The following is an 18942-nucleotide window of genomic DNA, read 5'->3' as shown; positions in this document are numbered from 1 at the left end:
CCACAATGTCTGTCTGCTATTTCATCCTTCTTTTCTGCTCGTTTTCTAAAACTGAACATGGACAAAACTGAATTCATCATCTTTCCCCACCTCACTCTACCCCTCCACCCGACCTATCCATCAATGTCAATGGCTGCTCACCTTCCCCGGTCCCGCACGCTCGGTGCCTCGGGGTAATCCTTGACTCTACCCTCTCTTTCAAGCCACATATCCAAGCCCTTGCCTCCTCTTGCCGATTTCAACTCAAAAACATTTCCCGGATCCTTTCCTTGACCATGAAACCACAAAAACACTAGTACATGCCCTTATCATCTCTCGCCTCGACTACTGCAACCTCCTACTCTCTGGCCTCCCCTCTAGCACTCTGGCACCACTCCAATCCATCCTAAACTCTGCTACCCGACTAATCCACCTGTCTACCCGTTACTCCCCAGCCTCTCCTCTCTGCCAGGCCCTTCACTGGCTTCTTATTGCCCAGAGGCTACAGTTCAAAACACTAACAATGACATACAAAGTCATTCACAATCTGACTCCTACATACATCTGTGACATGGTCTCCCGTTACCTACCTACACGCAATCTTCGATCATCTCATGTTCTCCTTCTCTACTCCTCTCTCATCTCTTCCTCCCACAACCGCATCCAAGACTTCTCCCGTGCTTCCCCTATACTCTGGAACTCTCTACCCCAACACATCAGGTTCTCACCTACCACGGAAACCTTCAAAAGGAACCTGAAGACCCACCTCTTCCGACAAGCCTACAACCTGCAGTGATCCCCGTCTACTGAACCGCCGCATGACCAGCTCTACCCTCACCTAGTGTATCCTCACCCATCCCCTGTAGACTATGAGCCCTCGCGGGCAGGGTCCTCTCTCCTCCTGTACTTGTGTGTGCCTTGTTTTACTCATGTTTATTGTACTTGTCTATATTTGCCCCGTTCACATGTAAAGCGCCATGGAATAAATGGCGCTATAAAAATGAATAATAATAATAATAATAATCCATCTGGGGGACAGAGAGAGAGAGACACAACATCTACAACATCTGTGAGGACCTTATGAGAAGCTTAGCAGTAAGGGACTACAACACTGCAGCGCTAGAGGAAGGCTACTGATTTCCACCTGGACAAGGGAACTCTGGACTTGCCTCCAAACCAGCCGGACTCTGCCTGCCCTGTGATCTGGTGCTCTGGACTGTGGATGCTGAAGTCTTCAGTAAAGGTAAAGAGACTGCAACCTTTTGTCCTTGTTCTTCACTGTGCCTCTCACCATCCACCATCTACACACCGGGAAGGCCTGGGGACATACTTCACCTGTGGGAAGGTATACCATCTAGCTGCCATAACATCACCCATCGGACTCCTTAAAGCAGCGTCAGTCACCCTGACCGGATACCACAGGTCGCGTCACGAACACAAACTTTATCCCTTTAAAGACCTTTCCCTTTTACACGGACGTCCCAGGGCCACGGACCTGGTCAGCCACTGTGACATCCCCCTGTGAACCGCAGGACCCGGTACCGAGTACCCCATGGCCCCATGGGGGCGATCCAATATTTTAAGTCGGACTGTTGTGGAGTGTACAGGAGCCAATACAATTCTGTATCATTGCATTTGTCACTTATTTGGTCTCTGATTTTTCACCACTTTTGTGACACCTTTCTACAACCTTAACCTTACACAGTGTGAAACAACACAGGATACAGATCCTTTCTTCAATGATAACCTTCCAATAGGTTCATGGTCTGACATGAAGCGTACTTTTAGTCTTAAAGAGAACCTGTCAGCACAATTTTCTAAAGTAAAACCATGGCTGTAATGGCGCTGTAATACTGATTGCATTCATACCTTTGGTGAAGAAATCTGCTTTGTGGTTCTTCTCTAATCATCATTTGAGGTTTCCAGTGCACAGGGGCCGGACTGTGCACTGAGTCTTCTCAGTGTGGGTTATGGATAAAGTAGAAAGCATAGGCTCTCAATCTTATGCTTTCCATTGTATCTGTACTGTAAGTTGTGTGTGTGCTGACACTGGACCTGTGCACCTCAGGCAGGAGATGTGAGCAATTGTTTGGGACCTCCGGGCCAGGACCCTCACCAAGCTGCTTGTTATCATTAGGGGAAGAAAAAAAAAGATTTTGGTACTGTGCTAGCCAGCTTGAAAAAAGATTGATCTTTCTCAGTGGGAGAAACAAAATAATAATATTGTATTTAACACGTATGATACCTTTTAATAGCTAAAATTAGGGGAAGAAAATATGATTTTTTAAAAAGATTTACAAATACTTAGAATTGAGAGTCCTCAGTGGTTGATACCTTTTAATGGCTAACTGAAAAGATGGTAGCGAATTGCAAGCTTTCGAGACTACACAGGTCTCTTCATCAGGCAAAGACTAAAAGAAATTCTGAAGAACCACATATTTATGCCCAACATAGCATAGAAAAAAAAAAAAGGAAAAACCATGGATTAGACAGGTGACATGAAGCAGAATTACCATGAGTGATAAACAGTTATGTCCATAAATATTGGGCCAGTTCTTAGATAAGGATTGTTTTATTGGGGTCTGGTTCTGTTGTGATGACCCCTCACAGTCTGAGGGTTGGGTTAAGTTCCTTAGTTGATGTAAAAAGACATAAATCCATGCGACACATTCATTCCTGCAGTGAGAGTGTCAAAGGTCACCATCAGTTTATACTCCCAGACTCTTCTGTCTCTCTGAGATTTGAAGCTATCTTTTAACACAAGTAATTTCATGTCCATAATGTTATGATTTGGGAGACAAAAATGTATTGCCACAGGTAGATCCATTCTTTTTTCTCTTATTGTGTGGCGGTGAGAATTCATTCTTGTTCTAAGCTTTTGCCCTGTCTCCCCCACATACAGACCCCCAGTTGGACATTTAGTACAAATAATTAGGTACACCACATTAGAAGTGACGCAGCTGAAAGTACCTGGGATCTTGTAGTACTGATGTGAATTGGGGATCTTTATCTTGTCCGTGGTCATTATAAATGGACAGGTTTTACATTTTTTCTGGTTGCAAGAAAGTTGGTTTTCTTGCAAACAGAAAAAATGTCCTCAATACAATATAATGCAGCCCACATATAGTATAATGCAGCCACCACCCTACAGAATATAATTCAGCCACCCCAGAGTATAATGCAGCCAACCCAGAGTATAATGCAGCCACCCCATAGAATATAATGCAGCCCCCTCATAGAGTATGATGCAATCACCCCTCAAAGAATATAAATATAATACAGCCCCCCATAAAATATAATGTAGCCCCGAACAGAATATAATACAGCCCACCTCCCCACAGAATATAATGCAACCCCATCAAAGAGTATGATGCAATCATCCCTCATAAAATCTAATGCAGCCCTCCATAGAATATAATACAGCCCACCTCTCCATAATATATAATGTAGCCCCCATAGAATATAATGCAGCCCCCATAGTACATAACACAGCCTCCCCCATAGAATATAATATACCCCCCATAGTATATAACACAGCCTCCCCCATAGAATATAGTATACCCACACAATAGTATATAACACAGCCACATAGTATATAACACGGCCTCCCCATAGAATAGAATATACCCCCCATAGTATATAGCAAAGCCCGCATAGTATATAGCACAACTCACATAGTATATAGCAAAGCCCGCATAGTATATAGCACAACCCGCATAGTATATAGCAAAGCCTGCATAGTATATAGCACAAACTGCACAGTATATAGCACAACCAGCATAGCATATAGCACAACCCGCATAGCAGATAACACAGCCCACGTAGTAATATACAGCACAGCCCACACAGTAGTATACAGCTCAGCCCACACAGTAGTATACAGCACAGCCCACACAGTAGTATACAGCACAGCTCACGTAGCAGTATACAGCACAGCCCATGTAGCAGTATACAGCACAGCCCAGGTAGCAGTATACAGTACAGCCCACGTAGCAGTATACAGCACAGCCCACATAGCAGTATACAGCACAGCCCACATAGCAGTATACCAGAAAAGCACTTAGTGAGTGGGCACCACCTGCATATAGAATAAATACTAGGGGATCACCACTTGCATACCAAACATAGTAAAATCAAAAAGGAGCAAGTGTATGCAAACAAATTGGGATCACCACAAAATAAGAATTTATACAAAATCCAGCTTTATTCAAGAAACTCCACACAAAGACATAAAAACATATTAAAACAACCCCCTAAAAGTATGACCTGGGGTAATGGGTCCATATAGATCATTGATAGAAGTTGTAACATAGCAAATAGCCACTATACAGCCGATATATACATGGAACACAGAACCAAAAATATGCAACACACGGGCATTAAATGGTGCGATGTAATAACACAGATGAAGTAATACACCCTTTACTATTCTATGTCCCACAACAAAAAATCTACAGATAGAAAAACCTAAAATACACTTAGGGGCATAGTGAGCACCGTGTGGCTGCCTAGACCCTAGTATTCAGGTCCCATATTAACTCACCCTACCTAACACCTAGGCGGTAATAGGGCTCCTAGCAGCGTTGGTTCAGTGGATATCTGGCAGGCTGTAGCGTAGCTGTGACCCACGCGTATCGACGCCCGTAGCGTCTTCCTCAAGGTCGATATAACAAGTGCGGTACATTTCTTAACTTAAATAGCTACATGATTTCTTTTTACACCTACCAGGTGTGAGCAGCAGTACAGGCAGTATCACTTCAATCCTGGCGTCCCCCAAGACCTACTGCGTCTTGGGGGACGCCACCTCCGACAGCCGAAGATATTTTTCTCCTGTTCTGGGGCTATCATACCCCTGCACGACCGGGACATTGTGTTAGGTTGTGCACATTCACACATTTTTTCTGTTGATAAACGATACATGCATGCAGTATCCCTAACCTAAATGCGCAGGGTAATTGTGCGATGCCGCTCTGTGTGGCTGTATTCACATTACCACTCTTACAGCTATTAGCACTGTTGCTTGGAGCTGGGGCTTTGTTCCCATGGAGATGGGTGACTCACCATCTTGCAATGCACATGCACCAGCTACGTTCACTGTGCAATCACGGGGAACGTTTAGCATCTGCGCAGTAGGTCTTGGGGGACGCCAGGAATGAAGTGATACTGCCTGTACTGCTGCTCACACCTGGTAGGTGTAAAAAGAAATCATGTAGCTATTTAAGTTAAGAAATGTACCGCACTTGTTATATCGACCTTGAGGAAGACGCTACGGGCGTCGATACGCGTGGGTCACAGCTACGCTACAGCCTGCCAGATATCCACTGAACCAACGCTGCTAGGAGCCCTATTACCGCCTAGGTGTTAGGTAGGGTGAGTTAATATGGGACCTGAATACTAGGGTCTAGGCAGCCACACGGTGCTCACTATGCCCCTAAGTGTATTTTAGGTTTTTCTATCTGTAGATTTTTTGTTGTGGGACATAGAATAGTAAAGGGTGTATTACTTCATCTGTGTTATTACATCGCACCATTTAATGCCCGTGTGTTGCATATTTTTGGTTCTGTGTTCCATGTATATATCGGCTGTATAGTGGCTATTTGCTATGTTACAACTTCTATCAATGATCTATATGGACCCATTACCCCAGGTCATACTTTTAGGGGGTTGTTTTAATATGTTTTTATGTCTTTGTGTGGAGTTTCTTGAATAAAGCTGGATTTTGTATAAATTCTTATTTTGTGGTGATCCCAATTTGTTTGCATACACTTGCTCCTTTTTGATTTCACATAGCAGTATACAGCACAGTACACGTAGTAGTATATAGCACAGCCCACGTAGTAGTATACATCACAGCCTACACAGTAGTATACAGCACAGCCTATACATTAGTATACAGCACAACCCACACAGTAGTATACAGCACAACCCACACAGTAGTATACACCGCTGCCCACACAGTAATATATAGCACTGCCCACACAGTAGTATACAGCACAGCCCACACAGTAGTATGCAGCACAGCCCACACAGTAGTATACAGCACAGCCCACACAGTAGTATACAGCACAGCCCACATAGTAGTATATAGCACAGCCCACATAGTAGTGTACAACACAGCCCACACAGTAGTATACAGCACAGCCCACATAGTAGTATACAGCACAGCCCACATAGTAGTATACAGCACAGCCCACATAGTAGTATATAGCACAGCCCATATAGTAGTATACAGCACAGCCCACATAATAGTATATAGCACAGCCCACATAGTAGTATATAGCACAGCCCACACAGTAGTATACAGCACTGCCCACACAGTAGTATACAGCACTGCCCACACAGTAGTATACAGCACAGCCAACACAGTAGTATACAGCACTGCCCACACAGTAGTATACAGCACAGCCCACACAGTAGTATATAGCACAGCCCACATAGTAGTATACAGCACAGCCCACATAGCAGTAAACAGCACAGCCCACATAGTAGTATACAGCACAGCCCACATAGTAATATACAGCACAACCCACATAGTAGTATATATCACAGCCCACATAGTAGTATATAGCACAGCCCACATAAAAGTATACAGCACAGCCCGCATCTCTCCTCTCCCCGAGAATGGCCCCACAGTCCAGTAAAAAAAAAGCAAAAAAAAAACACTCCTCACCTCTCCTTGTGCCCGCGTTGCTCCCTGCTCCTGTCTCGGCAGCTGCCGCTGCACTGCCTGGCACACAGTGAGTGCACACGCACCCGCAGTGTCAGAGGCAGAGCGGGGAATGATGGGAGAGGGATTGTCAGCAGACGCTCTCTCCTCCATCATTGCATTCAACTGTACTGTACTGTACTGTACTGTAGTTGAATGCGGCGGCGGCGCTGGTCATGGTGGGGGTGAGTCAGCGCACAGCGGCCCACTACTGGCACCAGCCCTTCTGGCATTTGCCAGAACTGCCTGATGGCCAGTCCGGCCCTGCCTGTCTGTGATTCCCTGACCCCTCTGCTGCCTCCAATCTGTGGTTCCCCGGCCCCTCCGCCTGCCTCTAGCCTATGAATGACAGGTCACTGCTGAGATTTTATACAGAGGAGGCCGGTCATTCATAGGCCAGAAGCATCGAGGAATCACAGAGAGGGAGGAGAAGAACAAATGTACCGTCCAGCCCCTGTGCACCGAGATCTAATTAGCAGAAAACTCCAAATGGTGATTAAAGAACCACCACAAAGCGGATTTCTTCACAAAAGGTATAAATGTAATCAGTATTACAGCCCCATTACAGACATGTCTTTACATTACAAAATCTTGCTGACCGGTTATTTTTAAAAGTAACTAAGTCTTTAAAAAATAAATCACATTTCTTTCCCCTAATGTTAAAAGGTATCATAACTACAAGATTATTATTTTGTTGCCACCACTGAGAACAATCAATCTTTTTTCAACTGGCTAACACGGAACCAAAACCTTTTTTTTGTTTCCCATAATAACAAGCAGATTGGTGACAGTCCTAGCCCTGGGGTTCCAACCAATTGATCACATTTCCTCACCGAGAGGTGCAAAGCTCGTGTGTAAGTGCGCAGAGCCTATGCTTTCTATTAAATCCATACCCTCCACTGTGTGCGCTAAGCCATGAGCTGTGTCTTCTTGTCTCCCTAGGAGTGCACCTCTTCGGGAGGAGATTTGAACAATTGGAAGAGGGGTTTCAGGATCTGGGCCCCCACCAATCTACTTTAAATCATTAAAGCTGTGAAATGTGAAAAAAAAAAACATTTTAAAGGTCCAGTTACATTAATAAAAGCAAAAATCTGTTACTGCAGCAAATGCTTCTATTTATGCATACATAGGTATAATCTTTTCTGCTCCTGTGTTATTGCCTTCTACAAAATCTGCTACAAGATGTTGCATGTTCCATCAAAGTACCATAAACTTCATGATAATTAATTTTCAATTTAGATCATTTGGCTGACTTGTCCTTTTTTGCTTCTTTGGGTTAATTTCGTCATACCACTGATAATGCCAAAAAGCAAATTTGTAGAGAATAGAGTACCAGACAAATAGGCATCAAAAAAGGATAAAATACCACTTACAAAGATGTTAGAATTTACATTTGCTAACTATATTGTTAATAAAAATCAATTGTTTTATTTTGACCACTTTTAGTCTGTAGTGTGAACACCTTACATCCACCATACCAGGTGTTAAAGCCATAATACAAACCCTAATATCTAGTTTTACTAAAATTGCCCTTAGTTGATATTCTGATTATAGATTATCCCATATGTCTGGTTTAATAGGCTGAGATGGCAAAATAAAAAAGTAGATGTATTAATTATACTTTTATAGAGCCATTAATGCCACAGCACTTTGTTTATTTATTTTACTCAGTTATATAGCGACATTAATTCCACAGCGCTTTACAGACATTATTGGCACTGTCCCGATGGGGCTCACAATCTAGAATCCCTATCAGTATGTCTTCGGAATGTGGAAGGAAACTGGAGGACCCGGAGGAAACCCATGCAAACACAGGGAGAACATACAAACTCCTTGCAGATGTTGTCCTTGGGATTTGAACTAAGACCCCAGCGCTGCAAAGCTACAGTTTGAACCATTGAGAATCAGATTTCATTATTTACCTGTATAGCCTAAGCATCTTATATTATGTGAGAAATTCATTCATTCTAACATGATGTTGAGGTTTTTGGAGCTGCTACTACTGGGAAATCTAAACAGATAATGGACTTCAAAGAGAACAAGTTCCACGCATACATGCAGCTGATCTGATAATATACGGAGCAGAATGACCACAGCATATTAAAATCTGTAAAAGTTCCATTGCAAATCTAATTTGCTACTGTCCACACGTCAAAATGATCTGGTGAAAGAGTAACAAGACCTTTTGGGTGAGGCTGGTTGTGCGAAATTATAATGGCCAAACATTTTATTAAAAGAAAATAAAAAGCTCCAAAAATAGCCTCGGGAAACTAGCCTGAGAGAGAACGAAAAGATAGGAGGAAGGAAGGCAGGGGTGGGGGAGAGGAAAGTTAGAGGGAGAAAGAAACAAGATTTCAGGCAAAAATGATCAGAGCAGAATAGTGAAAGTGCTGGCATGGGACAGTGATATCCAAAGGACAGGCGCAACCAAGGGCAAAGACAGAAGGAACTTTTCTTCAGATGTATCCAGGCACCAGGAGAGAAGGTTAATGAAGGGTCAGCAGTCAGAGGAAATTGGCTGGTCTGGTATCTTAGAGGTACTGCCAAGAAGACAATCTAGATCATTCTGCAAACTCACAAGAAGGGGAGGCGCTCTTGAGTGCTCTGCTTGGGTTGGATTCTGGTTTCGGCTCATTATTATTGTTGCTTTAGAACTAACGAGGAAATTGACTCTTGATTAAGGAAGTTGATGGAAAGGACTGAACAAGTTTAGACTGGGTCAGAATGGCAATGTGGAAATTGCAAGACGTTGCCTTCTACACTCTTTTCTTAAATTTTACCCAAAATCAAGTCCTCTTGGTACCTTTATGTCTTACTGCACCACCTTTCAGGAAAAAAATGCTTGGATTTGAATGGTAGTTTTCTCAACTTCTGGAAAAAGATAATTGTATAAAGTAATTGACTTGGGAAGCCATCTGGAGTCTTCTATTCTGGAATTTCTTGAAAAAGCTTTTTTGTTAAATTGGATGCTCCATGGATTGCATGTTTGGGGGATTGGCAATGTAAATATTATCACTGAAGGATTATAGTAAATCAGGTTTCTCGCAATGCTGAGATATGTGTTTGGATTCTCATTGTGGATTATGCTTAGCTGCATTCAGGTGAGTACGCTTGATTTGTCATGGTACAGGTATAGCAGGGTTGAAATCATCGATGAGATCTGTGGATCTGTAGTGTTAGTGCATCGAAATGTCTCCCTGAATTAGGATTTTGTAGGAGGCTTATATGTAGTCCTTTGTAACATGACAGATCTCACAGTGAGATGTAAAGAATTGTGACAAATGCCAAAATGAAAATGACTACATATAGATATATGCTACATTTAACACTACAACATCTGACCACTTCTGTGCTTTAAACTATATCAACTTGTCTCTCTTAGGCGAATGAACCATGAAGTGTCCGTTTTGTACCAAATCAAAATTCAGAAAAGATTTTGTTCGCCATTTGAGCAATGAAATGCTAAGAATATTTTACAGGAGTTTTATAATTGAATATACATAGTGTTATTTATGATTGTAAGTATGTTAGCCAATAGACTCTCTATTCTGAGGACTGAGATTGTGACCAATAGGAGAATCACCTGCACTTTTCACTTTTACCTACCTATAATTCTAGAACTGAGTTCTAATGGGTTCTCTTTCATTTGTTTAGGATGTGGAGCCAGTAAAATGCACCATCAACATCACAGAGAGTAAAGTTTTCTCGCAGTCTGTCTACGTGAAGTGGAGCAGTTCTGGGAGTCTTTGTAACTTTAGCATGATATGTAGGTCAAGTAATTTTTGGGAGAACACTTGTGACCCAATTCAAAAGACCAATGACTCCTATGAATGCAGACAGAGTGGACTTGAGGCAGGAACTCTGTACGATATAAGCATTGTGGCTTTACAGGATGGAGAGGCAAAGAACCTTACCTTACAAACAGGTACGAGAGATATATACATTACTATATTTCAATCTGCAATGTCATCATATTTGTGAAGATCTCATTTCATTTGTTTTAATTTAATAAATGTGGAGTGATCCATTTACAAGCCGTAGAGGTATTGCATATTCTATCAAGGTTTCAGTCATGTGTCTATTAGTAAATGAAGTTTAATAGTGTGAAGAACTGTGAAACTGGATAGGTTAGAAATTGAAAACCCTCAAATCTTGAATATTTTTTACTTTGTGAATCTGGATATGACTAAGAACCTTATCAAGTTCTTGTTCTTCTAGTTGATCTCATTTGAAACACCTGAATTGATCATTGTGTGGTATTTATCTATAATTTTTGCAAAATTAGGAAGGCAGATGCTTTTATTGACTATGAGTTATACTATAGGTTGTATGAATAAATAGTCATCTATTTTGCCTATGGAACTACGTATGTTATATACAGTAAGTGTTCACACAATTTCCTTCATGTAACTGATATTGAAAAAGCAAGCCGTGCTGTATGTAGAAATCTTATTTGGGGAAATAAGGTCATGTCACGTCTCGTGAACATAGCCCGGCTCATCACAGCGTGATTGATGAATCTGACCATTTCTGAAAAGTAAGATTGGAAAAAATGTTAATAATTATGAGGACTCAGTTTCGTTTTAACCTATATCAAGTGCTGGTTCATTACGTTAAACAGTTGTCCAAAATGTTTGTATTCTCAGGTATTAAATAAAGACAAACACCAGCCTCATATCATTTTTCAACGTAGACCCTGTTAAAATACTTTTTCCAGTACTGCCTTTAACTGCAATTGCTGATATCACTTCACAATCAGATGCAAGTTTTTTGACACACAAAATGGCTTCATTTTTGGGAATAAATAAAAGTCACTTGGGTCCTGATCATGTCAGTGTGATGGGTTTTCCAATAGTTCAAACCCAGCAGCAATGGCCTTTTTTTCCATTTTTGAACATACCCATCACTTATGTCACTTTATTTGCTTATAAAATTGAAATAAATGATTTTTTTCCTGAAAATTAACATATTAGCCGTAGGTTACATAATATATGTTCCTAAAATTTCAATCTCTATGTTAGCTGGAAGTGGTTCAGAATATGAAGTTTTGTACTACGATTGTGTTTAATCTTATGGGCAGAGGTATTGAGTTGAGCTCATCTCAGAAAAAAAAGTCCACAGTTTGTAAGTAATAGGCCAATTATTAGGCATCTAATGGAAAACAAATTCTTTAGTTGACACATGAATGCAGAGAAAAACAAATATAGCATTAGAGTATGATCAGCAGACCAAAGCAGAGTACAAATGGCTTCATCAGAATTCTTCCTTTCCTAATGGTAAACCAAATATAATATGGAAGTACTGGCAGAGGTGTCAGATTGGCTCAGGTTGATTTAGTAATTGAGATGCCATCAACATGTATTGTAAACCTACCCATTGTGTTGGGGCAGTAAATGTGGCTCTAATGTTAGTATTAGATGACTAACATTGGCTTTAGTTAACCATAGCCAAGATTGGATTTTACAAGGCTCATATGCTACTGTAAATGAATCATGGGATGTGACTCAGTACTTCTGCCCAGAGGTGCTGACCAGGATGCTGTGCAGGCTCTTATCTACACTCAGATGTTTTATTAGTTGTCTGTAACTGTTCTCTAGTGGCTTTAACATGCCAATTTGAAATGCGCCTATTGTTTTTTGTAATATTAGTACAATGTATTATTAGAAAATGCTTCCAAACAGGCATTCGTTGATCAACGTGTTGACTTTGGAATACGTAGTTGTATTCATAAATGTAATTGTATTATGTAGGACCCAAGTGCATTGCCAGGTCACAAAATCTCACATCATGTATTCAATAATCACTATCTTGAATTACAAAGTTACAAACGGAGAAAAGCTGAATTTGTCATTTTCTAGGTAATAAAAAATAGCGGCACTCAATGCCAAATGAAGTTCTGGCCTTGAGAAAGTATGTGTTCATGCGAAATGGCGTTGGCCAACCTGGTTTTCATCTGCCCAGGTTAGCAATTTCACGCTTCAATAAAAAGTCAGCACTTTATTTGGTATTGAGTGCGGCTATTTTTTCTTACCTGAATTATAACATAGTTCTCACTGCGAGCTGAGCACCACTACCTGTGTTTCGCTTACTACCTGCCTTGGGGAATGTTTTAAGATCCGTGGTTGGGCGTTTCTCTCTATGTCCTACTAAGTAGCTGTTATCTGAAGCTTGCAGTACCAGTGAGCATTACTCTCTTTTTCACTGAATTTGTTATTCAGCAATTTATTTTGGGCTCTACAATATCTTTCTTTGAGATAACACATGAAATGACAAAATCTGCTTGCTAGTTTTTGAACTTTGTATTTGTGATGCGTTTTACCTTAGCGATTGGAACCTGGCATGTCTTTTAGACAATAGGGATATTTAATTGTCTTTTATTAGTATATTTAGTCTATAAAAATGCACCATTCACTCTTCATCCATGCAGGCATGGATGTCAGGAACATCATCAACTTTGTTTCCTTTTGGGACCATCTTAAACATTTTGCACAGGCAGGAGGGTTGTCACAAGATTATATGTGGTTTCAACTTTTTCAATTTCCATTTCATAAGCGTAGCAACAGCTACTGAAGGTGTGTGGGTACATGGGGTAATAGCCTTTCTTTGTTTTGTGTCATGGCTGCCCCTCTAGGAGTTTTCCCAAGAGAAATATGATGTTTCGTGAGCCATTGGTAGGATGAGTAATAAATATTTGATAACTGGTGAGTCTTAACATTAGGACTTTTAGTGCTCCCATATTTAGCAGAAAATTGAAATGTCTTCCCAAATAAATGAAAACAGTTGTGGAAACCAAAGACAGCTTTAGGTCATGAAAGTTATTCTGGGAAAGCCCCTTTAAGAGCAACACTTTTGTAAATAATATAATACCTTACATTGCAAAATACTAAACTACATTTACTGTCAATCTACTGTCAATAGTTTTTCCATGTCGTAAAGAATATTGTTGTGCAGTGTTAATTGGCCAATATATAGATGAGTAATCAGTCATTTGATTGTGCTTTTGACTGACACACAGATCTTACTATTCATGCAGGGTTACAGGGGTTTTCCTATGTCATATTTGATGGCATATCCAAAGAATATGCAGGAAATCTATAGCATATGTATGTTATTGCACCAATGGAATCCGCATCTACCTCAAGAACAGAGCTCTGTCGCATATTGCTTTCAGTAAAGATATGGTCTGAATTTCCATTCAAATGAATGGAAATTCTGTGGACCCCTCCACTGATAGCAGAGCTCTTCATTGCTCAGTTCTCAAGGTAGATGCATGTCCAATTGGTGGGATCCACATCTACTAAACATTTATGGCATATCCTGTAAATTTGTCATAAATAGATGAGAAGGGAATACACATTTAAATATAGTTAAATGCAAGATTCCATAAATCCAGGGATTAGTCTGATTGCCATATGTGGAGTCAGAAAGGAATTTGTCCCCTAATATGGGGCAATTAGAACCTGCCTCATGGAGATTTTCCTTTCCTCTGTATCAACAGGTTAGGATATTGGTTGAACTTGATGGACTTATGTCTACCTTCAATCGTACAAACTCTGAAACTATGAAATATAAAGAAGAGGACTACAAGCTTTGGATGACTACTGGACAAAAACATAACTTAATAAGTCAAAATTGTGACTTGCAGAAGTAATTTTTTAGGTGTTTACTTAATCAATACAGTTGTCTTTAGAGTACAGTGTTGATTAGATATCTCTTTAAAAATTAGACTAATAAATAGCAGAAAATGTAATTCCTACTAAAATTCCATGATAGAATATAATTATCATAACTATATACACTCTATCAGCTATGACGTTAGGATGTCGGACTAAGTATAACCTACACAGGATAACACTTTTGTTGCCCTTTATCTACAGAAGCTGTCACCAAAAATAAATTAACAAACAAATAAAGTTGCACTCTGCAGTGCTAAAGCATGTAAATATGAGATATATGAAATATGAATAGCATTGCTCTTGATAATAAGAAAAATGGGAGATACGTAGCACATAATTTGGCCAATTCATGCATGCCCAACAGCTATCGACAAGGTGATCTCCGGTTTTTACGGGAATCTACGTATCTAGTGTGAATGCCTCTCTTAGGCTAAAGCCTGAATTGCAGCAGAATCCTACCTGCCCATAAATTCAGGCTTTAGCCTGAGATAGGTATTCACACCAGACACGTAGATTCCCAGCAAACCAGAGATCACCTTGTCATTGGCTGTTGGGCATGCATGAATTGGCCAAATTATGTGCTAAGTATCTCCAATTTTTCTTACCTAGAGCAGTAATGCTATTCATATTTCACACATTTCATATTTACATTGCCTCAGTACTACAGAGTGCAACTTTATGTGTTTGTTATATATAGAGATGGCTATTCCTAGTTCGCACCTGTACACACCAGTTTTCGGATATGGAAGTGCCAGTCAGTTTTTCATTATTACGAAAGATAAATTATGCAGCCTGTAATCTCCTAAAACACTTAGTGCCATAGGCTGCCATGATCTGTTGATGTCTTCATGACATGTGCATGTATGGACAAAATGCAAGCTTTTGGTCACATTTATTTTTTTTTTAAATACAGCCTTAAATCCCTTGTTTTCCTTCACACAGCCATGAATGTAGTAATTATCAGTTTTATTCAACTTATTAGGGCATATGGACAGCGTCGGACTGGAGCACCTTGGGCCCACCAGAGAAAATCATTCTTGGGGCCCACTATGTAGCTACATAGAAATAGATACAAGACAGGTATAATATAAGGTAGTTCACGTCTTAATTATGTAGCAAGGATTGGGGTAGCCCCCTCACAGAATATAATGTAGCCCCCTCATAAAATATAATGCGCTCCCCTCTCATAGAATATAATGCAGCACCCCACAAAATATAATGCAACCCCCTCAGGTATGACGCAGTCCCCAACATAGAATATAATGTAGCACCCCCATAGGGTATAATGCAGCCCCCCTCATATAGTATAATACAACCCACCACAGAATATAATGCAGCCCCCCACAGAGTATACTGTAGCCCCCTCATATAGTATGATGTAGCCCCCCATAATATAATGTAGTACCCTGAGTATAATGCAGTCCCCCCACAGAATATAATGTAGCCCCCCCCCCCCCCAGGGCCGTATTTAGAGTTTCTGCTGCCCTAGGCACTTTCAGTGCTGCCTCCCCTTTGGTGAGTATGACACTATCAGCAGTGACTTTGGCAAGAAACGCTGTTGTGAAAGTCGCCTTTTGCAGCAGATCCGGCAGTTTTTCTGCATGTGCCGCGTAATGGATCACTTACAGCAACACTGCGTTTGGCCTCATTCATTCCCTATGGGATTTGTGGCACTTGCCGTGATCTGGCAAATGCGGTACCATACCTCCCAACTTTTGAAGAAGGGAAGGAGGTATGGCAAATTTTAGGCCACGCCTCTGACCACACCCATTTCACAACTAGTCACATCCATATCCACGTCCCAACCACAGCCATTTAGCACTGCTGATCACACTGTTTTATATACAATAATTATAAACAAAAAAAATATGGCCACACAGTGCTCCATACTGTATAATGGCCACACATGATACTCAATACTGTATAACGGCCACCACACATGATGCTCCATACTGTATAATGGCCACACACAGTTCTCCATACTGTATAATGGCCACATATGATGCTCAATACTGTATAATGGCCACACATGATGCTCCATAGTGTATAATGGCCACACATGATGCTCCATAATGTATAATGGCCACACAGTGCTCCATACTGTATAATGGCCACACAGTGCTCCATAATATATAATGGCCACACATAGTGCTCCATACTGTATAATGATCCCACATGATGCTCAATACTGTATAATGGCCACAAATGATGCTCCATACTGTATAACGGCCACACATGATGCTCCATACTGTATAATGTCCATTGGTCACACATGATGCTCCATACTGTATAACGGCCACACATGATGCTCAATACTGTATAATGGCCACACACAGTTCTCCATACTGTATAATGATCCCACATGATGCTCAATACTGTATAATGACCCCCCTCTCCTGTATGCATGGCTCATCTCCCTCCCATCCCATATGCATGGCTCATATCCCCCTGTATGCATAGCTCATATTCCCCCCCTGTATGCATGGCTCATATTCCCCCCCTGTATGCATGGCTCATATTCCCCCTCCTGTATGCATGGCTCATATCCCCCCCCGTATGCATGGCTCATATTGCCCCTCCTGTATGCATGGCTCATATCCCCCCCTGTATGCATGGCTCATATTTCCATTCCTGTATGCATGGCTCATATTCCCCCCCTGTATGCATGGCTCATATTCCCCCCCTGTATGCATGGCTCATATTCCCCCTCCTGTATGCATGGCTCATATTCCCCTTCCTGTATGCATGGCTCATATTCCCCCCTGTATGCATGGCTCATATTCCCCTTCCTGTATGCATGGCTCAAATTCCCCCCCCCGTATGCATGGCTCATATTCCCCCCCTGTATGCATGGCTCATATTCCCCCCCCCTGTATGCATGGCTCATATTCCCCTTCCTGTATGCATGGCTCACATTCCCCTTCCTGTATGCATGGCTCATATTCCCCTTCCTGTATGCATGGCTCATATTCCCCCTCCTGTATGCATGGCTCATATTCCCCTTCCTGTATGCATGGCTCATATTCCCCCCTATATGCATGGCTCATATTCCCCCCCTGTATGCATGACTCATATTCCCCCCCCCTGTATGCATGGCTCATATCCCCCCCGTATGCATGGCTTATCTCTCCACCCCCCCCGCTCCTGCTCCCATCTTGCATGGCGCGCCGGCTTATGTCCTCCTTCATCCCCCATTCCCCCGTCCCCCCGTCCCTCATACTCACCTGTCCCACACTGCACGGCCGTGACGACATCCCTCTGGCTCTCTCCCGACTCCCAGCGCAGCACCTTCTTCCTGCGTGAGCGGTCATGTGATACCGCTCATTAAGGTCATGAATATGCGCATATTCATGACCTTAATGAGCGGTACCACATGACCGCTCATTCAGGACGCGCTGCAGATGCCGAGACCAGGCATGGCTGGAGCAGGGTGAGTATCGTCTTCAAGGAGGGTGGGTGGGAGGCGGGCGGCCGGGGGGGCCCTGGAGCAGTGGGGGCCCTAGGCAGCTGCTGGCCAGTATGCCAGCAGGTGTCAGTGCCTGGGCCCACCGGAGAATCCTCCGCTTCTCCGGTGGGCCAGTCCGAGCCTGCATATGGACATGCATAAATGGCCTTGCTCCAGAAAAGGCACAATGCAAAAAGCAATTCTTCCTCTAAAGGACCCAACTGTTCCATGCATTCAAAGATGGTTGGTTCATTGTTTCCAATTTGTACAGGTCAATGTTTCAAGTTATATGCAAAGAAAATGCAGACTTGCTAACTTCTGCCAACATCATCAGAAAATTGCCAGGACCCCTTATCGTCAACCTATTGTGTCAACCTTTACCTTGATTTATCTGTGATAATGGATCTAAGCAAAAGTTTGGACCTAAAAATAAAATTAATTTTATTACAATAAATAGATATTACAGCATAACAATAATCACATAAATCCACAGATACCAGGAGGAATGAGGGCCCTGCTCGCAAGCTTACAATCTATGAGGAAATAGGGGAGACGAAAGGTTGATGGTAACAATTGCTTGTATTGTTCTGACCGGCCATAATGTAAGAAATTGGGTGTTCATGTAATGCTGCATGAACCAGTTATCAGCCTAAGTATGTAGCAGTACAGACACAGAGGACTATTAAATGCATAAAGCATGTGAGAACATGATGCGAGGAACCTGGTTATCATAAAAATTTTGAATGGGCCACACAGGGATGGTTAGCTTAATGCATTGAGACAGTAGGCCAGTCTGAACAAATGCATTTTTAGGGCACGCTTAAAACTGTGAGTGTTGGGGATTAATCGAATTAACCTGGGTAGTGCATTCCAAAAAACTGCCGCAGCACGTGAAAAATCTTGGAGACGGGAGTGGGAGGTTCTGATTATTGAGGATGTTAACCTCAGGTCATTAGCAGAATGGAGAGCACAGGTATGGTGGCAGACTGAGACCAGGGAGGAGATGTAGGGTGGTGCTGAGCCATGGAGTGCTTTGTGGGTGAGGTTAATAAGTTTATACTAAATTCTGGAGTGGATGGGTAACCAGTGTAATGACTGGCACAAGGTTGAGGCATCGGTGTAACGGTTGGTGAGGA

General features: G+C 41.9%; 1 protein-coding gene across 2 annotated transcripts in view; it reads left to right on the top strand.

The window, feature by feature from the left end:
* Window positions 1-18942, top strand: part of PTPRB (protein tyrosine phosphatase receptor type B) — a 229405-nt gene that overhangs the window by 115462 nt on the left and 95001 nt on the right. Inside the window, exons 1-2 of one of the 2 annotated variants that reach the window (XM_077265276.1) lie at window positions 9089-9786; window positions 10340-10610. In XM_077265276.1, the coding sequence (XP_077121391.1) occupies window positions 9733-9786; window positions 10340-10610 (325 nt within the window). In that variant the 5' untranslated portion in view covers window positions 9089-9732. Of the gene's footprint in view, window positions 1-9088; window positions 9787-10339; window positions 10611-18942 lie in introns of those variants that run through there. The other variant, XM_077265275.1, reaches the window with a different exon arrangement.

Source organism: Ranitomeya variabilis, chromosome 5 (assembly GCF_051348905.1).
Source record: "Ranitomeya variabilis isolate aRanVar5 chromosome 5, aRanVar5.hap1, whole genome shotgun sequence".
NCBI classification, from domain to species: Eukaryota; Metazoa; Chordata; class Amphibia; order Anura; family Dendrobatidae; genus Ranitomeya; species Ranitomeya variabilis.
The sequence above is the reverse complement of the archived record's forward strand: the minus strand, read 5'-3'. Positions and strand labels throughout refer to the sequence as shown.